The sequence below is a fragment of the Rhinichthys klamathensis genome, unplaced genomic scaffold, assembly GCF_029890125.1.
Source record: "Rhinichthys klamathensis goyatoka isolate OS25496 unplaced genomic scaffold, OSU_Roscu_1.1 h1tg000098l_1, whole genome shotgun sequence".
NCBI lineage: Eukaryota > Metazoa > Chordata > Actinopteri > Cypriniformes > Leuciscidae > Rhinichthys > Rhinichthys klamathensis.
Genome location: NW_026606637.1, coordinates 3,230,116 through 3,255,780, shown reverse-complemented (window position 1 = coordinate 3,255,780; position 25,665 = coordinate 3,230,116). Strand labels below are relative to the sequence as shown.

At 39.5% G+C, this 25,665-nt stretch overlaps 1 protein-coding gene across 4 annotated transcripts in view; it reads left to right on the top strand.

The window, feature by feature from the left end:
• The first annotated feature begins 10,870 nt into the window (after positions 1-10,870).
• palm1a (paralemmin 1a) overlaps positions 10,871-25,665 on the top strand; it is an 82,723-nt gene continuing 67,928 nt past the window's right edge. For all 4 annotated transcript variants that reach the window (XM_056252674.1, XM_056252672.1, XM_056252673.1 and 1 more), the window contains exon 1: positions 10,871-11,043. In XM_056252674.1, coding sequence (XP_056108649.1) covers positions 11,039-11,043 — 5 coding nt within the window. In that variant the 5' untranslated portion in view covers positions 10,871-11,038. The remainder of the gene's footprint in view (positions 11,044-25,665) is intronic.

Genomic DNA, 25,665 nt, shown 5'->3' with positions numbered 1-25,665 from the left:
ATGAGACCATAATGAGACTTTTTTCCCCAAAAGAAACTTTTTTTTTTTTTTTGCTGTAAATCACAAAAATAATTTCTACAAACTCTCTGGGATTTATATGTAATAGTTAGCGATCTCCTTGTCATGCTGTTTCCCAGAGGTTCTCCTCTAGATGAACTTGATGCATGTTATGTGAGTGTCGTCAAGGTGGAAGTGAAGCCTTGTCAGTAAAGAATTCCAATCTGTTATAATGTACATGTGCAGCTGTCACTGCAGGTTGAATTCTGTGTGCATCAGCTCTCTCTTTCCGGTGCTCTGAGCTACTCCTGGATCTCTGTAGATGGTTGTCCTTAATGGATGCTTCGTGCTGTTGATGCAGTTTCTGAAAAAAGAAACATATATGACAACAATAAACAAGCTGCAGTAAATTACAATGTTTGTAATTTGTAATGCACTGCAAATGTTTTCTTCAAATTATAAAGTGTAAATCTGGTGGCCTACAGCAGGATAGTGCTGGAGATTAAGATTCTGAACCAATTAGTTGACATTTGGCCATGATGTACATTGAAAGGTAAGGTAACGTTTGGTTTATAAACATTACTTATAAACAATTACAAATCACAGGAAGGCAGTTTACTGGCTACATAGTTTTAAATCTGCCAAGCAAGACAACGGACATGTCTTGCTTTCTCTTTCAATGACCATGATTCAAAGAATGGTGCCTTTTCACAGTGTACAGTATCATCCTCATCGCTGGAGCATTAGCAGACAGACACACACACACACACACACACACACACACACACACACACACACACACAAACACACTTTTGGCCTCACTTCTAGCAGCAAATTAATTCTCATAACAAGTCTCCCATCCAGGCATTGGTCAAGCATGCTTAGTTTTAGTAAACCAGGTAAGAGCTGCAGGGTGTCAGGAACTTTAATGCAAAAAAAGAAAAGAAAAGAAGAAGCTCTCGATTGATGCGAGGAGCCGCTTCTTAAGGTCGGGCCTCACAGACCCCATGATGTCACATACACAAACATAATACACCAAACATGCATTTCGTATTTCTGTCAGCAGGATACAGGGGAATAAAATAAAACAAACATCTGTTTCATTTCACCTGTGGAATTTCATGGAAAAAGATAAATGCGATAATATATTAATGCTCAACAAAATAAACAATGTTCGAATTTTCGTGTTTTTACGAAAACCAAATTGTAGATACGTGTGTGTGTGTGTGTTGATGTAGAGTGTAGAGCACAGTTGGATTAAAATATGACAAGCCAGCATTTAGGACCTGGTTTTTAAATAGCTTGATTTCTCATTAAAACTGGATTTTTTAATCGCTCCACCAGAGATCATTTGTAGCCCAGAGCATTTTATTCTAGCATTTGCAAGACTTGCTGAGGTCATACTTTAAAATCTTATTAAATGCAGATTAAACCAAAGCACTGGCAGTGCAAGCATTCCTAAATATAAAATGAGTTTGAATATGAAACTTTCATATGCAGCCAGGATGTCATTAAGGGCAGGAAGAGAAGAAGAAAAAAATCAGAAGACTTTTCTACTATTCCAAAGTACACTATTTGTAACAGATTTTTATTTCTTAGATTAAAAGAACACAGGGGTTTATGAGTAATGATTATTATACCAAGAAAAAAAAAAAATGAAACATAGACATCTATGAAGCCTAGACAGCATCCCACACTTGGGGTTTAATTATACTGTTGCCATGCAATCCTCTAAGTGAGTAGTAGTACTGCAAAGAAGCACAAATGATGTTCTTTTCTCCTCTCGAGGCATCAACAATTAGCTTTCTTTCAGTCCAAATGAATGTCAAGCAACCTAAAAATGTTTTAAAGGCACTACACTGTAAAACCTGATGAGTTAGTTCAACTCAAACCGTTTGAGGAAACCGATTGCCTTAAATCATTTAAGTTTATTAACTCAAACAATTTAAGCTTAAAAAAAGATTTGATTTGTGTTCAAGTAACTCAATAACTTATTGTTAAGATAACTTGGGTAAATAAAGTTAATAGTACTAATTCCATTCAGTTAATATAACTTAAATCTATGAAGTACACTGTAAACCCAAATAAGTTAGCAACTCAAAATACTTTTATTAGTATGAACTTAGTTAGCTTTAAAAAGCTAATCTGCTAACATAGTAAATGCTAACATATTAGCAATAGTATGTTATACAGAAACACTTGCTGTATGAGCACAGCAATATAAATTGAGTATTTGCTCTCAAATCAAGCTGCATGCACCACTTGTCACCATGATGGTAACTATCCTAAAGCCAACATTAACAGAAATTCTTCTAAATTAGCATAACAAAACATGAATCACTACTAAATCTCACACATAACATTAATCTTACACACAAAAAAACATTATATTACACTTAATTTTAGCATTTACTCTCCCTTTCGAGTGCCATCGGCAAAGCATGCTGGGAAATAGACATCCCAGCTGTTTCAGTTAAACTTAAGTTCGTCTAAATTAAAATAAATAATTTCATAAAACTCAAAACAATGAAACAGTTCAGTTTACTTAAAATATATCAGTTCAGTGAACTTGAAAGAAAAAGAAAGTGCTAAATACTCATAAAAGTTAATTTGACTGAACTAATTTGTTTAATTTAAGTTTGTCCTACTCAAACCAATTAATTATTTTGAGCATTAGGGTTTACAGTGTAACTTTTAAAGATCTGTCTGTATTTCACTGCTACATTTCAAACACACTGCAGATGTAGTCTGCTAAACGAATAAGGGCCAGATTTACTAACAGCTTGCGCCAGCGCAAACCCTCTTTTGGCGTCAGAATTTACTAAAGACACACAGTGAAAAAATAGCACTATTGCATTTGCTGGACTTTAAGAAATTAAGAACACAGACGCAGCCGGAACATTTTCATAACAACCAGCGCAATCTACCAGTTGGCGTCTGGTTTAAGCTGTGTTTTCTTTTTGGGGGTGGTAAATAATGGCGTATACAGTCAATTTTTGCGTTTCCCATAAATTTTGCTTCTGAAAGAGAAACTCCTACAAATGCATATGCAAAAAGATCAGCCGCAAAAATGACCCTGTCCACGCCTTTTCGGTGATAACTGTAACATTTGAGACAGGCAAAGAAGCAGGCTGGGAAGCGGATCCACGTGCAGGTTAGATTTATTAAAGTGTGAACACAAAGTAACTGGTGAAAACAAATGAAAACATGGAACAGGAGGAAACACACTAAACCAGGGAATGTCCATTCAACGACTGACAGAGAACAAGATAACAAGGGGGCGTGGCTAATAAGAAACACCAGGGGAGACTAGTCAACGGGCCTGTCCCAATATCCGCACTTCCGCCCTTGTGCCCCTCAATGCGCGTTCTCTCTAAGGTGTCCCGCAGGATGTCCCGATCCTCTAATGGTGTTCTCCAGGGCAGGGGTGATCATCAGCGCACTTAATGCACCCCTTTCGCAAGTGCGCATCAGACTTTACTTTGCAATGGGCTATTACCCAGAATCCTTGTAGTGTCGTGACGTTTCAAACAGCTAACCAATGGGGGAGCAAAATGGTTGCTATGGTGCTGGTCGGCAGCGGGAAAACTCTGAAGAAAAAGGAAGCCGGCAAGAGGACAAACAAATGGAGAAGAAATGTCTTTTTAAGTGAAAATTGTTCACTTTTCTCCACACTCACTCACCAAATTGACAACATATTAGGAACAGCTCTCAGTATAATGCAGTATAGTTTACATCACTTCATAGTTTAGTTTATATCACAATTTATCTTAGCCAAATTTTTTTTTAATATGAATAACATTAACAGAAAGGTTGGTACTTAAGAGTAAAAAAGATATACATTTTTTCATTCGAAGGATTGTGTCATGTTACAGCTATTATTAGCAGCACACACATTAGCCAAATGAACGGTGTTTGCTCTCCTGATCACAACAGAAGTGACGTAGATAGTGGCGTGTGCAAAACTGTCCCAATTCTGCTCTTCACAGCTTTCAACAAGCGTCCACTTCGAGGAAGACCTTAGGGCGTAGTGTGGATATTGGGACAGGGCCAACCAACATTAAAGTAACAAGGAACTGCAAAACATGAAGGAAGACAGGAAATAACATAAAAGTCCAGGAACACTCAATACAGGGGGACACGGGTTGAAATCATAACAATAATATTGCACAGCGTGTCTTTAGTAAATCCTGACAGTATTTTTTTTTTTTCGCTGGCGCAAGCTGTAAGTAAATCTGTCCCTAAATGTTCTGTAAATTTAATTCTAACATTTGACAGTTGAATTTACCTGTCACCGTTATGTTCCATGGACTTTCAGTTTGTCTTCTTTGTTGAGATTCCCGCCACTCGTTTTTCTCTTTGGTTAGGCTACCATCATTATTAGGTCATATGTGTCAGTGTTTAAGTAATTATCCTCGTTTGTGTTCATACTTAAGTTGTTCCTTCACCTGCACTCCTTGTCCGGTATTGTCTGTGCACTAGCACACTGTCTCGCATGTTGGCTGCCCTTTTGGATTTATCTATTAAACCTTGTTACACTATATCTTCATTGGAACTTAAGTGTTACAGTACCAAAGTGGATGCCCTAGCAAATAATTTCTTATTTGATTCCAAAATGATCATTAGGCAAAGACACACGCTGCTTATGTAATAATGTTTTTTTGTGTGTCAGAAAGCCGATGGTTCACCTGGCATCAGTATATGCTTCTTCCACCTAGTCAACTCTGACGCCTACATACGTTCTCCAAACACGAGCAGTGCCCACGCCATCCACTGCAACTATCGTGAAGTCTGCGAAAGAGCTCACAAACAGAGCTCTGGCTGTTGCTATGGTGACTGGGTTGAGCAGTGGGGGCCTCCAGTGCGGAGCAATTTATCATTTTAATAAGAACTATGTGTTTCAAGGGGTGGGTCTGGGCTCACAATCACATAGACATTCAATTCATTTCATTACACTGAATGAGTTTGAAAGATGAGAGGTTGAAATGGATTTTGAGCACTGATAAAATTTCCTTTATCTTTATTTTCAGCTGCGAGGTGTACGGCTGGGTTTATGATGTCATATCTAATGTAATCATTTTTCAAAAGACTAAAGAAAAACTAGACAGAAGACTCTATGGAATAATGTCACGTAGAAATGTTATTCAATTTAAAGCCGTCACTTTGCTTCATTCCTTTTCAATTCTTCTGTTGATGGATGAGAGATGAGATGGAAATTGTTCTTCTACTAAAATCTTATCAGATGATTTACTAATGGGTTTTGGATATTTAGACCACAATATATTTCTCATTTCATCAGCCTGTTCTTCATCTGTTGGCAGGAGATTACTTGACCTCATGGATCAAAGTATGCAGGAGTCCAACAATAAAGGAAAATAGATCAAATAGTATCTGCTAACTCAACCACCCAAATGCACACCAACATACAATATAATTGTTGTTCCTCATAATTCATCATATTTATGTGTCTAAAATAACTAGAGGAAGAATGCAATCAGTCGTCTGCTGTAAAGGAGATAGCGGGTGATGACTTTTGCTCGTCCCTTCAGTATTCAGTTTACTCACCCTGATTAAATTCACGTTGATTAAATTTTCAAGAGCTTTAATGAAGACCGCGGCCCTTTGATCTCCAGGTGCTTCGGCTGCTCATGGTGATAAAGCTTTTATTTTGGAAAGCACTTTTACTGGGCTATCGCACCAACTCAGGTGGCCAAATGTCACACTTTTTGCAGAGCTTTGAGGAGTGGACCACTTCTCAATGCTTATGACCCAAACAGGTATAGTGGACTCAGGCAAAACTGGTCATTATGAACTGTATGGTTCTCGACTGGTGAGCCCTCAAAATGGGTCACACCGAAAGTTTGGTAACAGTAAGAGACTAACACTTTTATAAAGAAAAGTGTAAAGACTTTTACAATGTTACAACATATTTCTAAATAAATGCTGTTCTGGTTGAACAAGAATCCTGTAAAAAAGCATCACGCTTTCTACAAAAATATTAAGCAGCACTTAACTGTTTTCAACATTGATAATAATACACATTTTTTCTTGAGCACCAAATCAGCATATTAGAATGATTTCTGAAGGATTCATTTTGAACAGATTGTCCCAATTATATATATTTTTTAACCAATTTTAATGATTTTACAGCACTTTATAATTTACCTACAATAACCATGAAACTTCAAAATCAAATTTCCATTTTAACTTGATTTCACTTCTTTCTTTTTTCTTTGGAGGGGACTCTATTGGTCTTGCATACGGCAGACCCAATGCGTCATTACCTAGGCCTATATGTGTAGTAGAACTGATGAATGTAGACTCATTACTGTGCTGTAATCATTCACTAAACAGTGAAATCCCCCTGTGGTGAAAATCCAGCTTTTAATGTTGTTTATATGTCTATGTGGTGTTTTTAATATGCTTTAAGACAAACCATGCGCAAATTCACAAGTCAACATCATTGCTGAGTATTTTCTTCTTAAAACTACAGTGACCCAAAGACAGTCTCAAAAAGGCGGTTTTGAAACCTGGGTGGTTCCTCAGAGAACTGCCCCTTTTTAAAGGGTTCCTAGAGGATCTACAGACGGTTCCGCCGGTGTGGCAAAGTGAAGAGCCCCAAAAGGTTCCTTCAGGCACCTTTTCTTTTTACAGTGTAGAGTTACATTCAACATTCAAGCTATTTTAAGGCATTAAGAATTTTTTTTCAAGGAAAAAAAGTTTAAATATGTAATTTTGGTGATCAAAGATGAGTTTTTAAGGGATTATTGACTACAGGGGGAGTTTAAAGGCACAGTATGTAGTTTTCGTCGCTACAGGTCACTTATTCAAAACAATAACAAAGGCATAGCTTGATGACACCATGAGTGTGGAATCACGGGAGTTGTGGTCTTCACCTCCACAGCCGATGGAATGCAATCCAACGGGACTCAGGCACAAATCATGTTTATGGTTGAGCTAATGTATTAAAGTTTTATTAACGTTACTGTGTTATGGGACAGCCTGGGACATTTTATGTTGATGTTTTAATTATGCTTATGTGCTGCAGTAGGCCACTGGTATTTCTTTCATTTTGTTGTTTATTTTACGATTAACCAAGTCCCTCCAGAAAAACGCAATTATGCGATCGCTGAATTCAATGCATAATCAGCCAAAGTCCGCATATTTATGCGGGGGTTGCATTTTTTCAAATACTCCGCAATTTCGCCGCATAAATTGCTGATTTCCGCGCAAAATATGCGGGGCTTGCATGATTTCATAATCCCCGCATTTTCGTCGCAAAAAAGTCACATATATCTTAGCAGAAAGTTGGAAAATGTTGCGTTTGCTTCACACGAGAGCAGCCGTTTCCCCCTGTTGCCATGGGAACGTTATGAAGTGACGTAATCACGCGACGTGAACATCATCGAAAAGCTGTAAAACAGGAGCACACTTTATTTTTAAATATTTCATTTATTTATTTTTACTGAAGTTGTAGCATATTCCTCTAGTAAAGCTACAGAACTTGTTTGACTCATCAATGTTTTGTAAGTTTGATGTGTTTATTAAGGTCTTGTAACGCATTGTGTCGGGAAGAAAAATAGGGATAGCTCACAGCTGAAGTTATTGCAGAGGCCAGACAGACTCACGGAGGCGATTGGCATCTCACAACTCGCACTTTATTCCCAAATCGAACTCGTATAACTGTCTGTCACACGTTCTACCGTCCACATCGTTACTTAATAAACAAAATAAGATGAAGTAGCATCAAACAGAAATTACCCGCACACATGTGGTGTTCGAGGTTGCATGACACATACAATATAATACTGCAGACAGTTCAACAGGGAGCGCGCAGCTTTTAAAGGGGGCCTTATTTCCACTCGTTACAGACTGAAATAAAACAAGATGAGAAATTAAATATTTCCAGCACTTTCTGTGATGTAGTATGCTTGCTTATCATAGGAAGTAATAAGAAAGGACTCTTTACATTAAAGTAGTAGCCTAGTGAGAACAGGGTGTTGGGGGAATCACTTTTTTTTCTCTTTTTCATCAAACCGCAGTTTTTGCAAGTTCCCGCAATTTTTGCAAGTTCCCGCAATTTTTGCAAGTTCCCGCAATTTCATCGCAAAAAATTGCATGAATATCCCGCATATTCCATCGCATTTTTAAAGAAAACGGGCCGCGTAATCAAGGATTTTTGCCCGCAACAATCACAAAAAAACTAACATTGTTTAAGGTCCGCCTCCTTTGTCCCTAAACTTGAACGTTACAGTAACGTTTGATCACTTATATTCACTTAATTTTATTTCATTCTAATGAAATAGCCGCAAATGCTGAATTAGCCACTACTCATTTTATTTGATGAATTAAAATTGTGGTGTAACGCAGCGCTGTTTTACGTGGTTTACTTGATGTTGTCTCTGATGCATGGTACAAACATGTTCCTTGCGGTAAATCAAGAAAAAATTGTTGAGTTATACAACAATCGATAAAGGTATCCAAAAACTTGCTCACATGTCTAATAAAACAAGCGTTCTTGGTGTTTCTACGGAAGTAAAAACAGAAATCGAGGGTAACACATGGATGTGGCGTCATTGACAGGCTACGCGATGACACGGGCCGTTACACTGGTTAAAATTGCTGATTTCTCTGGATTTAAACATTGTTCGAAACCTTTGGGTTAAGGTAAGTGCAAGAGTCAACTAAATATATAACATTGTTCTAGTGGTTTTTGGATATTTGAATCCAAAATTCGTACATTGTGCCTTTAAGCATGTCACATTCAATTTCACTGTGGTCATGTTTCACTGATAGAGAACAAACAATACCTTAAATCTGACATCAAAGGGGGTTTTCTATGCATACTGCTCAATTCTTCAAGGTTTGGCAAGACATCAAGCTGAAATCAAATCTTCCTCCACACAAACACACACGGATGCCGCAGCCATTTTTACCCCCACTCCTTCAGAAATTTACTCAGCAAAATCAGGAAGGCTGATCGTTTGAGGAAAATCCCTTATTCTACATCACAGGAGTGCACTCAGACTGATTGTTTTGTTATTACAGAATCAGTGCACTGCACTCAAATGAAAAAGATTAGCCTCATGAGTGACCATTTAACCCTGACCACAGAGGCCAAGAAACCACCCAAATGGCATTTCACACCCACCTCCACCACCCCACTGCTTCCCCTGCCACTATTTCTTCCTTTGTGTCTTCCTTCTCTCGGAGCGAGAGGGAGAGAGGGACTCACGTTGCACTCCGAGAGAGCTGGCAGCGCTCCAATCCCCTGCGACAGCAACATTTCCATTGATCAGAGCAAATGGAGACATGTCAAGTTACCACGGCAACTGGCAGGCCAGTGAGGCAGATCCGTGTGGCTGAAGAAGAGTCTGCGTGAGGAGTATCAGGGTGGAGCTGTGTGGGCAAGATCCACGGCATTAAACATGCTCAATAAGTTACTGCTATGTTATATAAATGTTGTTAACATAAGAGATTCAGTAGCTATACCTATGCATTCGACTAGAATGTGAATATTTCTGACAGTGTTCGCTCGTTTATGAAGGCTTGAAGGTGTGATCTTGTTGTGGAAGTCAGACAGATGGAAGATTTTCTGCTTCCTCTGTTAGTGAGGAGGATAGAATCGTGCTCAACTTATATATTTCATTGATTTATACATTTTCAATGATTTATCACCCATTTCAAAATGAATTCAGATTCCTATGGTCATGGTAATATTTCTATGTATATGTACAGCAAGAGCTGGTGATGTACTCCATCTACAGGCTGCCTGCCAAACACAACCCAGCTGCAGTGTCGGCTGAAAGATGCACACCCCAGATTGTCATATTGTGTCATCATAATGGCATAATATAATATGAAAATAACATAACAACTCATGTCCAATTCTCCTCTGTGCACTCAATAACATGCATAAAATAATCACTGCAATTTTAGAAAATCAAAAATAAACATAGGCCTACAACTGATTTGATGATTAAAAAAAAGATTAAATATTTATTTCTATTCAATTAAATAAAATCTTTAAAATAAAATTAAATGCATTAAAGGTAGGCTATTCATATATATTATATTAGCCTATATATAATAGCCTATATTATTACATATACATATTTAGATATATTCCCCATATTTATTTGTGCATTTCAGATTGGGCAAGGGATAAAGATTAATAATTATAAGAAGTTCTGTAGATGCACTTACACAACTTGCACAACAGGAAGGTAATGATTTCCAATGCCATTTTAACTTTTCAACCCTTTAATTAAGAAAGGGTTGAAAAGACAGTATGGCATGGGGAATCAGTATAGGCTTTATCTTCTTTTCCAATCATTTTGTTGCAGAAGTGCACATTAGATTATGCTACTGTAATTTACTTTCTGAATGAACAATGAAGAGGTTAAAGAGGTTACAGGAACATGAATCATGTTTTGTCTATTTAAAAAAATCTAGCAGCTGTGTCAAAATAAATTATTTAAATAAATGACAAATTCAGAACAGATCTTTAATATAATTGTACAGTGAATACATTTTTAAATGCCAAGTTGAGAGTTCAATCAACAGACTAAATAATTAAAAAATATATAAATAGAAGTATTTGCAACGTGATGTCAGCACATATTCACATAGACTCATAGTACCTTCTACGTCCATGAGAGGGCGACAAATCCCAAATTAATTACCACAGTGGGCGAAATATCATTTTAAATAAAACATCTATAGCATACAAAACTCAGATCTCCGAGAAACCGGACTCTCTCAGAGAGTTCATAAAGAGATATTACCACAGTGATCAGCTTTAGAGCTCGTTGACACGGACGTGAAGTGTCTTTTTTTCTTTTTTTTTTTCAGTTTCGCGGTGGACAGGCAGAGAGGGGCAGATTCAGGGGAGGGACGCAAGCAGCAGCAGCTCCCGGTCTCACTGCTCACACACAGGGAAGAAGACACAGGGCTGACACTGATGGTGCTGTGCATCTGATAAAAACAAACAAACGGGAGAATAAACCTGAAATTTGAGGGGAAACAGCACTGGGACAATATGCAGTGAGTATAGCAACTATTCTTCATTTAGTGGGCAGGCCAGTGTGCCGCTGGCCCTTTTAATGAGTGAACGGAGCCACACCTGCAAAACATCCCAAGCTCTGCTCTTCTTGTTGTTCCTATGGCACAATTAAACGGTATATTTGAAGGCTGCATTTTTAATGTTACAAATGTTAATGTTTAAAACGGTGATGGTTTAGAGCTATATTGTATTTTTTGCTGTGGTGTAATGTGTATCGGTACAGCGGATAACGGTATGACATCCAGGGGTGAGCAGCATCCAGCACACATGCGCTCTATATCCCCCGTGCTGACAGAAATAGGTGTCTCCTTCATGCCATTGACACATAGTGCAGTTGTTTTCATGGCTAATTTAGAAGCAGCATGTCTCTTTTTTTAATCTTTGAGGTACTTGCTATTCATCTTACATGAGTGTTTGTTTACAGTATCGCGTAGGCTACTGTATTTAACCTGTGATTCGGTCATAGGCACGAGGCTACTAAGCTGCCATGCTTATATTCAGTGCTACAGAACGATTAGCCGTCCTATAAAGTAAGCAATATGAGGTACTACACTGAATAGAGAAACCAGCTAATTTCTTTTAATATTTCATCTCCGCCAACGGAAATAGTTTGAAAAGAAGCCAGAACAGTATGCTTTGGGTTTGGTTAACTTCTTTTCAGCGGTCTCGGTCCGCTTGTTTGTTGCTTATCAGGATTCGGATGGCAGCGTTCACACTTGTTCAAATGAACCGCATTAACAGAACAATCAAACCAGAGTTAGTTTTACTCTAAACAAACATGGCGAGTGTGAACACACCCTAAAGAAGCAAGGCACTGAAATTGCGGAACACTGTATATGAATGGAATGGATTTACAGAGCTCTCCCCTCTGCCCAATGCATCACTTCAATCCAGATTTGATATTTCTCGCTCCATGCACACTAGTGAGAGAAAACCCACTTATGCCGAGTTCACACTGAACGATTTTAGGCCCGATTTTCACTCGCCGACAGGTTTTGGGAGATCGCCAACAAATGCCTGAAATCATAGGCAAATTGGTGCTCGTTCACGTGAGTGACAATCACACAAGTGTGAATTATCAAAGACACGATGCCGATCGATCGTGCAGTGTGAACACACCAGCAACTGAATGATACCCCAGATAGTCACGCAGTGTGAAAAGAACAGTGACCTGACTACTTTGAAAATCGTGCAGTGTGAACTCTGCATTAGAGGTTAGAGGGTTTTGTACATGATGCTTGATAGTGAGCAATCTGGTATTTGTTGTCATGTTATTTTAATTTATTCTCATCATCATAAACTGTTTTTTTCCCCGCACAAATAGTTTTACCATTTACTGCACCTTTTCTTGTAGTTATTTATATAGCGGCTAATGAATCAGAAATATTGCACATTCACAGAAAATAGCTTTCTTCTGCATTGCAAAAAAGGTTGATAGCCTACTGAATAACACAGATGCTTTTTTAAAAGTCTTATACAAAATCACACAACTCCACTTTAATTCAAAATGTAGACTATATTTCACAGTGCTTGCAAGGATCATTTCTCAAAACTAAAAAGTGATTAGGTTATTGCTAATAATTAGCGTTCTAAATTGGTCTTCTTTTTTGCACTCATTTGCATATTGAATTGTGATGGGTCTTTTTTTCTCTGCTGCGTTTCTCTGTTGCTTACTCTGAGCTTTAACTTATATTGCTGTGCTGATATTTTCTTCGAGCAATACACATCTTGTTTATTGCAACATTTCAGTAAATTGTACATTAAATCGAACTTTGCAAGTTGACTAATGCATGACATTGAGAAAGATAAATGATAGTTGTGATGTAATGGCAACAGATCATTTCTTCCATATTGTAAAAAAATAATAATACAATCTATCTATCGGTTGTTGATTGAATGGAGGCAGATCTGAATGCAAGCTTGCAGTTGATTGTAAGAAAGGGGTGGGGCTTAAGCGGACTAAATGATTGAACCAGAGAGTGAAGTAGTTTGTCGTTTCACTGGAATATTTGAAAGTTGTGATATTTTGATTAAAAAGTACATATGAATAAATTATCCTTAATGAGATCATTAAGATGCATTCAGAAAATAGATTCCATTTCATGGTGATTTCAAGCATGTCAAATGAAAAGATTTATTGGTACATAAACGATACACAAAAGATTTCTGTCTGACTGATATCTGAAAGAATGCAGTGAGCTCCATTGATGTGAAACAACCTAATAATCCATGCACTGAGAATCCTGTTTCCCTCTGTGAAAGTGAGAGGATACATACATCATGACCGGGGCTTTAGCTAGAAGAGCAGAGACAACTGCCGGCAGACTTAATTACTCTAATGTACTACACCAGAGGGAGAGAGATGAGGGGTGGGCTGACAGTTGCTCCTGGAATCTGAATGAAAGGCCCTACCCATATCGGATGACACATGCCTCTCCATTAGTGACTCGCACAAGTCTGTCTGAAACCCCATAAATGACCACTCCGTTCAGGAGAGGATGAAATTAGGCGCTGTTTTATTGGCACAATGAAAATATCTTCCCTGAAATATGATAAGAGCTGCTTTTAGCTGAAAAAAATGTGGCGGTAAATGTATGTATAATCCTATTGTGTATTTTGGGTACTGCACATTGCCTTTTTATGACCGGTGCAGTTGTGGTGAAATTTGAGTATGATAAAGCTGCTCGTTTTCCCTTTCACTTCATGTGTATAGTCAAGATGGAGCATTGTTAATCTCGGGCTTCATTGAGAAGGTTGATGGGCGCATCATTTCCTGTTGATGTTGCTTTGTAACTCAGCATGTGTACCATTTCTCCACTGTCATCCTTTCCTCTTGCTTATGAAGTGCTGATTTCTGCCACATGTGTTGAGGAATGCTGGGAAGCTTCAAAGAATTCATCAGACACCGTGTCTGAGCTGAGCCCTAATGAACAGGCCTGAAACTGCTTGGTCAGGGTTCCTCAAAGAAGGATGAAAACTGAGTGAGAACTAAAGCGAATTAGGGTCCTATTATGCTTTTCCAGTTTTTTACCTTTAAGTTAGTGTGTAATGCTGCTGCTTGAACATAAAAAAAGATCTGCAAGGTTACAAAGCTCAGTCCACTCCAAAGGGAGATTTATTTTACAGAATCCCCTTTTCTAGAACTCAACGAATGGCTCGTTTGGACTACAACGCAATTTTTCTGGGCTTTATGAAGTCATAGGGCCCTATCATACACCAGACGCAATGCAGCGCTAAGCGCGACTCAAGTGTTTTTTTGCTAGTTTCAGCCCGACGCAGTTATCATTTTCATTTCCTCCACAACACGTGTACACTTTGTCCCGTAGATGGCTGCTTGCGCGCTTTAACCTCGCGCACGAACAGATCCGTTTCCTCGCTAGAGAAGCGTTCAGTTTTTCTGCTTGCAAATTCTGCCATGTAAATAGCGAATCCGCCCTGGTCCGAGCGCAACTGGCTTTTAAAGGGAATGGGAGATGAGACTCCGATTGGTTTATTGCACGTTACGCCCAAAACACACCCATTACTCATTAAGAGAATGTGGACAACCCTTTTAGACCATGCGCCGACCATTTTTCCCGTAGTTAAACTAGCAAAGTGGATTTTGAACACGCCCTAAGTGCACTTGCGCTTTAGACCATGCGCTTAGATCGTTAAAATTGGGCCCTTAATGTTAAATAATCTCCGCCCATAGAATATGAAAAAAAGGGTTGAGGCCTGGTTGAGCTGAGTTAGAGAAGACAGTGTTGTAGCTATGTCAAAGAGACACTGTTTTTTCCACAACGTTTCCAAAACTCATTTATTTGACCTTAGTAAGGCTGACAAACTTAGAGGGGTGAAATCACTGTTCCTGAACATTATAACCCCAACGTTTATCTGTGTGCTGCACATTTTATGGAGAACAGCTTGTTTTCTGTTGCTTTTGTAAGCTCTCGCTTTTGTAAGACGTTCACCGCTCCTTAGGAAAGTAAACCATGGGTTTGTGATCGATTACTGTTTGTATTACCATAGTTTTCAGACAAATATCATGATTAAATGGTAGATAACATTGTATCTAAAATGTATAAGGAAATTACAAAAAACATACCACTCTGAAACGTCCTGGAAAATCCGTGCTTGCAAAATCTGTGCATGAAATCCATTCTGGACGATCCTCTTGTTTGTTAACATTGTCTGAATCGGGTTCGAATTGGTTTGAAATTGACGCCATTCTAAGTATTTACACTAGAGAAGAACTCGCAGTTGTGGAGGGGTGGGACATAATTTCAAAACACACGCTGAGTGGTGCCAATCACTACACACTGGGCCAGCTTACCAATCACAGCACATTTCATCAAAATCGGCGTGTTCAAACCAGACTGGGGAGAGAGTTGCTGTAATAATGTAAAATATGTAAATATGTAAAAATGCATTTTTTGAACAATCAAGCATGAAAACATATTCTACACCCCCAAAACAAAAGTGAGACGTCGTAAAAAGGCATAATAGGACCCCTTTAAAAAAGCGAATGGGAAACCCTTCCCACCATGATTTAAAACTAATGTATCCTCTGTCCTTCAGTTCCTGTCCATTTTGTTATTCTCTTCAGTCTGTTATTCATTATCAGTGTGAGAGGAGCTCTGTGTTATCTAATTTATATGTCACTCATGGCCAACACCCTTTACTGACAATATGGGGCGAGGTCATATAAATTAGACAGTGTTCTTTCAATTCAATTCATTGAGCAGTTCATGAGTGAATCCATAGGGATGTGGACAGAATAGTGTGGATTTCAGTACTGCAACTTTGGATATGGATATCAAACTGAAAGGGCATGCAACTACAGAATTACATCATTTCCTTTCCAGGATTGCAGGAATATTTTGTACACTTTTTTAACACTTTCTGAATCCAGAATCCTGCACATGACTTGAAAAAAAAAAGATATTGTGGACTTGTGGTTCAAGCGGGGGGTTGAGGGTTGGGCATGGATTTTTGCTATGCCACTGGTTCCAATGTCTTACCAATTCCATGGCCATGTTTTACCAATTCATTAATTTGTTTTGATTTGACTAAATTAAAATGAGGAAACAATTTTGTGTCCACAATTTTACTAAAACGAAGGAACACATTAGTATAACATGGTCACGATTTAACTAAAACAAGGGAAAGAATAATTCATGGGAACAAATTTTTAATTCATGGCCAGAATATCTTGTCCTTCACAAATTCTTAATTTGTGATCAAAATATAAATTAAGCCCTATGGAAGCTTGTTTCCGCCACTGAATAAAAAGTAAAAAAAAGGTAATTGCAATTTTTTAATCTCACAATTCTGACTTTTTAACATGCAGTTAAGAGTTATAAATTATAATATCAAGCACCTTTGTACTAGTTTGTTCCCTTGTTTTAATTTAGTTAAATCATGGTTAAAATTACTTAAAAACCATTTAACTTATTTAAATCGTGCCTCTGTTTTGATATATACTGTAACTCCCCATCATGGCTGGTTGTCAGAGCGTTGCTATGCAGTTTCTATATGTCGTTGCTTATGTGTTCTGGATGGTTTCTAGGTAGGTCTCAATGATATTTTGTTCAATCTATGATATCTATGTTCAAAGCATATTGAATTTTTTTTTTAAAGTTTGTGTGTGTGTGTGTGTGTGTGTGTGTGTTGTTAAATTGGCATATTAGATAGCATGTGCATTACATTTAAGCCTTAGTTAAAGGAATAATTTACTCACCCATATTGTTCCAAACTTCTGTGGAGCACAAAAAATATATATTTAAAAAAAAATCTTAGAATCAGTTCCAGTATTCTTTGAACCCTATTGACTTTGACTAAACCCTATTGACTAAAAATCATACATGTTTGGAATGACATGAGGTTGGGTTGTAAATTATGACAGACTTTTCATTTTTGGGTGAACATTCCCATGTTAAACAAATAGACACGTTAACTGTTCATAGATTTCTCAAAGAGTAGCATCAGCAGAATCTGGCCTCTCATCTCCTGCTGCTCATCTGTGTCTGTGACCCTTTAACCAGACATGATTGCTCTGCTGTGACGCTTCTGTCTGTGAGGCTGCTGGATGCCTCTGTCACTAGTTTTGAGCCCAAAGGCACGAACAGCCCTGCACATGGGTTACAGTACATTTACACTATAAATCAGAGTCAGTCTATAGAGTCTGAGTCCATACTTCAGGCTTAGCATCTCATTTCCTTGGCTGAATTCACTTTGGAAATCTTTAGACCGTGTGGAAATACACTGAATGATCTCAAACTATTTGTACACTCTTAACAAAAAAAAAAAAGGATTTATTGGGGTTAGTAGAACCCTAGGGTTCTATAAAGAATGCTTTATGCCAAAAAGTTTCTATGTAAATGGGAAATGTCTTAAATAGTTGCATAATGCCTTCATGTTTAGCAGGTTATTACATTTTTGTATGCTGATAAAGTATGTTTACAAGCTGTTTAATTCATAAAATGTAATTAAAATTAATTAAAACTAAATGTATTAATTAAAACTGATCCCGTGATGGAAACCCCTAAAAGGTTGTATATATATATATATGAAGAACCCTGACAAAACCCTTAAGGTTCTATATAGAACCTTTTCTTCTAAGAAATTCTATTATTATATTATAATGTCACCACTTAAAGGCACAATATGTAGGGTTTTTTTTCACCACAAGAGGGCGCAGTTTCCAACAATAACAAAGGCGTAGGTTTATGACGCAGTAATGAGCTGAATGATGGGACTTGCTGTCAAGCTGATGGATCTAATAATGTTTATGGATGAGTGCAAACATTCATGTTTTTTAACATTACAGTGGCATGAAGCAGGTCGCGATTGCTAAAGAGACAGATATCACCCGCGAGTCCCGCGGATATAAAGGAATAAGGACATTTAATTCTACCCAACTACCCGCAAGTGCTGGATTACTCACACAGGTCAGTTTATTAGATGAATTAAACTTGTGAGGTAACTAGGGGTGTGCCGGTTTCAGAATTGGTGATGACGGTTATGAAGTGAGTCAAATGTGACGGTTCGTAACATAACCGTCGTCGGGGGAGGGGGCGGGGCGTTGCGACGTTCGTCTGTTATAGGACAACGTAGTTTGAATAAACGAGCAGACACTGATTAGCTACTTGCTCTACGTTTATTTAAAATTAACAGCAAGACAACTAGCAGTGAATGTGTTTTCCATTAAATGAATCACACACAGTAAACAAATCCTTAACAAAAAAAAAAACAGGCCTATTCTGGTGGGTGCGGTGATGCGTGGTGACGCGTTCATGTAACATGTAAGGGTGGCGCTGCCAATAAAGCACCTAAAATCTGTCACAAATAACCGGCAAAAGTAATGATTATGAATATGTAAAATATAGCAAGGAGATATTTTAATTGTTTATTAATAAACAAGTGTTTTCTTTGTCAGTGTCGGCCAAAGATGAAGTTGATGATGCTGACTCGCGTAGTAGATGCTGAAGTAGTGAACGCGCCAGAGAGAAATGCACATTTCATACGGATTGCATAAGAAGAGAGCAGTCTGTAGTCTGTTTTCTTTCGTTTTGAATTGCTCTGTTTAAAAGTAGACATGTCTGTTACTGTGAGGCAAGTAGGCTACCTTATACGCTGAGTTTCGGTTCATTTATGAGACGAGCTCCAGTTCACGCGCCGGCGCCTCTGTTTCGTGATTATCTATCGTCTGCTATATATTTACTTCTTATTTATTAAATCAGGCAATTGACCCTTCGCTAAGCCACACCCTCCAAAAAAGGGAAACATGCCGACGCGTTGTGTGCGTATGGATTGTGCAAATCTGATACCCGGTATCCTAAAAGTTTGAACGGTGGGGTGGCAGTTTTTCCCTACCCGAAACCTAAAAGCCAAAGGGGAGAAATGCCGGGCGTGGATCAAGCAGTGTGGGAGACCCATTCACAACTAAATGTCGACAGGATTAACAAAACAAAAAAAACTATTGCTTGGAAATGATGGCGGTTCTTTGTTCATAACGCATATATTTGAACGTAAAATAAGACGATTAAAGGCAAGACGGAGGCTCACTGACATACTTTAAAATATATTTCAGCATTTTGTTAATCGACGGCCTACTAACGTTACCCTGCCCTGAGTAACTTTACCCCAATCCGATCGCGGCTCTCCCGGTGTTAGATTGATGGATAAGCTGTTTGATTTATAATTATTAGATTATTTTCACATTGCACTTACTCTGCTGTGCATGAACATAGCTGTTCCTCAATTTGTGTTTCCCATTTGAATGGTCTGCTAAGGAGGCGGCTGCTGCTTGCGCTGGGACCTAACGTTATAGGCTCTAACGTTAGCTTAAATTTTTATGAAATTATTCTCTAATCGGTTGCAAATTATGTCGTGGATATATCCCTCGAATACATACTGCAGTCCCTTTTGTCTTGCTCTCTCAGATATTTCACCTGTTCGCCAAAAATTACGAATTATCTCCTAGGGAATGTCTGACACTGGTGCATTCACACTGTAATAGACGTGGCAGCCGCGAAAGCTTGACAGGCGTAGCAACAGTAACTAAGGAGGGCGGGGCTTAGCGAAGGGTTAATTGGTTGATGAAACATTGATTAAAATTAAGATACAATTAATACAAAACGAAATTCACTTTAAAGAAAGGTTTTGTGCTTTCTGTTTGATGTCTCTGTGAAAAGTTTTAATGCTTTCAGAGCGGTCACGTCCGTGACGGTGAACTGTCACGTCCGTAACATTGTTTTTTCCTCATAAATGCAAACACGAAAAATAAAATAAAATGAATATTTTATGTTCTGTGGAGACTACAGTTAGGCTACTCATAATTTGTATTCTGAATACGTAACAACGGGACATGTATTCTGTTACTTCCCAACACTGATATTAGTAGCCTATATAACCTTATCTGCAAGATATTTTAATAACACGGTTTTGGCGGTTATAGATTTCTAATGACGGTGTTCAACTTCGGTCTCACGGTTATATAATAACCGTCACACCCCTAGAGGTAACGCAGCGCTGCTTCACTTGGTCTAACGTTACACTATCACACTAAACGGCATTTAAATGTGTGTTGAAAGTTATAATGTTATACTACGTGTTAGTTCGTTTGCTATACGAAACTAGCAGTAAGCTAGATCAACATTCGAATAACATACTGAACATATTCTAACATTTCATCATGTTGAGCTAACGTAATATAACATTGATTTGTTTTATGTACATTTGCTCACCTGTCTAATAAAGCGGTCAAGTCGTGACTCGTGAAACTCTGTCAAGTCCAAGTTTGTCGCGTGGAGCTCTCGGCATCTCAAAAACGCCACGCTGATATTGATCCTCATTTTAGTTCTCCTTGTTTGTCCCAAAGTCTGCTTGCCATGGTCTATGTTTGAAAGAAACAAGAACTGCGTGCTGCTAAACGTTACGCACTACGCTGTTGTCCACGTCTGTCGCCATGGTTACGTCATAGCTATGGCAGTATGAACAGAAACCGAGGATAGCGCGGATATTGCGTCATTGACAGGCGAATTTTTTTTCCGGGACGGCCATTTATTTAAAATTGGAATTTCTCTGAAATAAAAAATCTTTGGAGACTTTTGGGATATTGTAAGTACACAACTGCAGGAAATGTATCACACTGTGCAAGTGATTTTGGGATATTTTATTACAAAATTCTTACATATTGTACCTTTAAAGCCTGTGTCAGGGTTTCTATGTTTCGTGTTTTTCCCAGTGTGTCTGATTATTGATTTCATTCACCTGTTCTGTCAATTATGTCATTAGTTCTCCTTATTATTTAAACCCTGTGTTCTCCTCCGTTCTCGTCAATGTATGCGTTTATGTCAATGATGTTTCTCCTGAGTATCTCTTGCATGTTCTTATTAAAGATTATTCTGTGTATTCATTGTCTTTTTGAGCTTTGATACCACGTTGTGTGACAGAAGAACGTACCTAGACAGTTATATTATTTGCGGCGTTTTTCCCTTTTGATTCTTTTGTTTTTCTTTCATGGACCTCCCCGCAGTTCAATTACTCTGCCTGAAGCAGGGTGACCATCTGCTTGAAGCTCATACACTGGACTTTCTACATCTTGCGTGTCAGACGCACTACCCAAGGCACTTGTTCCAGCGGACGGTCTCCTAAGGAGGATTTCGCCGCCTTCGTGGAGTGGGTGCTGGTAAACAACTCACCATTTACCATTGGCCCTGCTGAGGATGACAGCATTAGCAGTCCCACTCCACCGCTGCCAGAGACCAGCCTTCCACCACCAGCGAGTGACGCGACGGAGAAGTTGCATGTGTCCACTGGAGACCGTGGAGACTCACCTGCCGCGATGGACAAGCCCGAACCGAGGAGGAGGTCGGAAGGAGTCATTGCCCCGGAGGCTGTTCCACATCGTGTCTGACCATGTGCGCAAGCCTACAACACTGGATCGCAGAGGGAACTTAGTGGAGAGTGACGGCTTTGAGGGTAGCCCCACCCACACTCCCGCCGCTATGTGTGAGTACGATCTGGCGTCTGGAGGAAATGTTGAGGAACTGAAAGACATTAAGGAAAATTTGATTGACTTTTTTGGATAAATTATTTCTAGTTCCACTGTATCTCCAGTGTTTCCTGTTTCTCCTGCGCCCCCTGTATCTCCAGCGTTTCCTGTATCTCTAGTTTTCCCGCCCAGCCTCCCTCTTCCTCAGCCAATTCCTCAGCCCCGCCTTTGCTTGTGTCCTTCAGCCCCTCGGCATCTTCCACATGCTGTGAAGACCTGCCCAGTGTCTTCAGGCCACCAGCTCCATCCAGCACAGAGGATCCCCTGTCTCTGCCTTCAGCCTCTGTGCCCATCGCTCCCCCTCAGCCTGTCGACACATTGGCTCCACCCTGGCTCCTTCCTCCCTCGGCTCCACCGGAAACTAGGGATGTAACGATATCAAAATCTCACGGTACGATACAATTTCGATATTGACCTCACGGTACGATATTTATTGCGATATTGTGGAAAAGCTCACGGTATTGTTAAATAGCTCACGATAGTGTTTGTGATGATAATCTAAATAATAGGGCTAAGGGGAAGGGGAAGACACCCCTTAAAACCAAGAATTTTCGCGAGCTTACTTGAAACCAAGGGGTACCCAGAATGCACTGCGCAACCGGCAACAATGGCAGGCATATCATCCAGAGAGTCCCATAAATGTAAGTATTTTTGGCTTAAATGATTGATTAAAAAATTATGACAGTCTTGTTTTGTGCTCTACACAGTTATGTACATATATATTTGCAACTATGTTGTTTATTGAAATGTTTTTAACGTTTTTAAAAATCGCTAGTTTGCTACGCTAGGCTATCCTAACGTTACATTGCTGATTTGCACAATCAGTCCCACATTTCGAGATCACCCAAAATGTCCGGGATTCAGCTTTTACTTTCTACAGTCGCCATTCATTATGTGTACATTATTTGACACTGACACGTAACATTACGTGCCAGCTTTTCAGGTGATGCATTCAGCTTCAAATGGATCCCGAACGAGACGAAAACACAGGAATATTAGCAATGCTAAAATGCACATCAACATATCACTTGTTTAGCGTTCATGTACGTCAGGAAAAAAAAAACATCTTGTCGATTTATTTTGATTAATATGTGCGAGCCTGCGAGGGAGAGAGAGCAATACAGCGCTTAGTTTTGAGACCTTTTGAGCCTTTCGCTTGCTTGGCTCCGAAGAGAGAGAGAGAGAGAGAGTGCGCGCGCGCGACCGGGGCTCGCTCTCTCGCTCTCTCTCTGCTCGTTCAGGTAAACATGCGCCCTGTCACAAGCGCAGCAGTTCATCTACATTTCTCTTCTCCCTTGATTTCTGCGATTTGTTGCAGACAATAAACACACTTGCAGACGGCATCTTGGAAGTTTGTGATCCGCGGGACTGTGTTTATTCCTCTTGCTTTGTGACGGACACCTGTCCTTTTAATATTGTAACCCAACCACGACGATATCGAGACACGTTTACCACCGCGATAGCGCGATATCGTCAATATCGTTACATCCCTACCGGAAACCATCGGCCATATGGCTTCTCCGAGCTCCCTCGTCCCTCCGGCTCTGCCTTGGCCGGACATCGTCCTGCCTGCACCTTCGGCTCTGTCCGTCGCTGCAGGTACACCTCCAGTACCTCGTCAGTCATAGCCAGGGTGCATTCCATCAAGTCGTCTCCACCATGGCTCCTCACGCTTCGACTCCTCCCTAGGAACTCGTTCTGGCTGACATCTGGCTCAACATCCAGCTCCTCTTGCTCCTGGCTTTCCCCTGGCTCCTCCCACCCTGGACTCACCCATGAACTTATTCTTTGTACTTGGTTTCTGTTTTGCTCCTCTCCAGTTCCTCGCCCTCCTCCTGAGTCCCCGCCTTCCCTCCCTCAGTTGGGCCGTATACGGTGCGAGGACGGACGTTTCCAGAGGGTGGCTTACTGTCAGGGTTCCTATGTTTCGTCTGTTTGCTAGTTTACAGACCTAGTTTGTCTGATTATTGATTTCATTCACCTGTTCTGTCAATTATGTCATTAGTTCTCCTGATTATTTAAAACCTGTGTTCTCCCTTGTTCTCTGTCCGTTCTCATCAATGTATGCGTTTATGTCAATGCTGTTGACATAATAGTGGAATTAATGAGTATCTCCTACGTGTTTCTTATTAAAGATTATTCTGTGTATTCATCGTCTTCGTGAGCTTTGATGCCACGTCACGTGACAGCATGGGTGTTGGTGAACTTTAAAAATGCAGGAGAGAAGGATCCAAATGCAGCAATAACCTTTATTAACCCCCTGGGGTCGGCTATCGCGCCGGAGCGATTGTCTCGCTTTTTTTCTTATCAGTGCAAAAGAGACTCAAAATACTCGGTTGATTTTGATCTTACATATAAGTGTGATACATCATTAGATCCTGTTAAGTTTCTATTTTTTTGTGGATACTCACAATAAAAACAAAGTGTTGTGCTTTTCACCAAATAAAGAAAAACAAACATGATGCGAGTTCAGCGTTCTCTCTGTCAGTGAAGTCCATTCTGAAACGCGTCCTAAGATTAACTGTAACTCCGCGATTACTTGTCACACAGGCACGAGAGATTTTTCTTTATGAAGCTTGAATTCTCTTCTTTTAAATGAAGTAATTTATATAAAAAACAAATATTCTCAGTTTATGCAATCTGTATGAAAAGAGAGTGCTGTCAGTATTTTTTTCCCAGCTCATTACACTTCATTACGCGTTAATCTGACACGCCCACGGAGGACGCGCGCTATTCAAATGCAAATGTCGAGGCAAGCCATGACAATGCCCACATCAGCCGTTCCACCGCGCCGGTAAAATGTGTGGTGTATTTGCTGCCTTTTACCGCTAAGAGGCGCTACAGTCATAGACTCTGAAAAGTGTTCGTTTATTCCGGTTTATTCTCTCTAATGCGTAATCTGCTGCCGCACCGCGCTGATTCAGAGGATTGAAAGCTGGTAGCAGATGAATTCAGTACAGCAGATGAGGGTGTGGGGATTAAAATAATTCAGCAGAAGCAGGGATGTTTAGACCAGAAGGAAATCCCAATCCCCCCTGGCAAATCACACTTTACTTAAAACCATGTTTTTTAAAACTCTAGGTTGTAGGGAACAGACCTCTCTGCCATGCGCGCGCATGGTTTGGAGCACAATCTGTCTCGCATGCACGCTCGCTCTAGATAGATTACGGGATATTTTAACTAATTTGCGGTATAACTAGTCGATCACGAGTGGCTCAACAGGTAGATCTATAGATAAACTATATCTTTTAGGAATTTGACCGACCGGGTTGACACTTCAGCGTGAGAAATCGGGGGTGTGGCGTGAGAGCGTGAGATTTGGGTCAATTGCGTGAGTCTCACGCTCAGTGCGTGAGAGTTGGCAGCCCTGAAAAAATAATATATAGAGTATATATATATATATAGGTTATATATAATTTATTTATTACAGAACTGCTTTTGAAATTACGATTGGTAGCCTATTATTATACAGATGCAAAGTCGTTCTGTTGGGTACTATTTTGTGTGTAAAATGGAAATGCATGATAATTGTATTTTATATATATAAGCAAAAAAACTGTATGGTGTAACAGAGTTTTAGAGCTAGACAAATCTAAATAAATATAAAACTTAAAACAGACCAGGCTTGTGCGGGATTTGAACCCGTGTCATCTTGATGATGAACCGTAAAGTTCTACCGCTCGGCTATGAATTTTCTCACTGAGAAACACCCGAACGTCTGTTTCTCACATGAGCGAGAAAACGTTTTGTCTTTAGCCTGTGAGTGTAGGCCTATACTTTAGCCTTTTACAGTTTTAAAAGATTATATCTTATCTGTATGACCAACAATTACGGAGTAGGCTATAAATGTTTGTTGTAGGCTTATTTGGAAATTACCATAACTTGTAGTATTTCATCCTTAGGCTACAGACATTAGCCCCACTTACGTTTTGCTAAATGTCCCTTTGCGCCACCTGGCGGTCATTTCGCGAACAACTTTGAAATGCGACTGGTTTATTTTTACCGTGGTGGATTGCTAAAAATGGTATGTGGATGGCTAAAAGGTGACTAAAAATGTGCTTTTGGC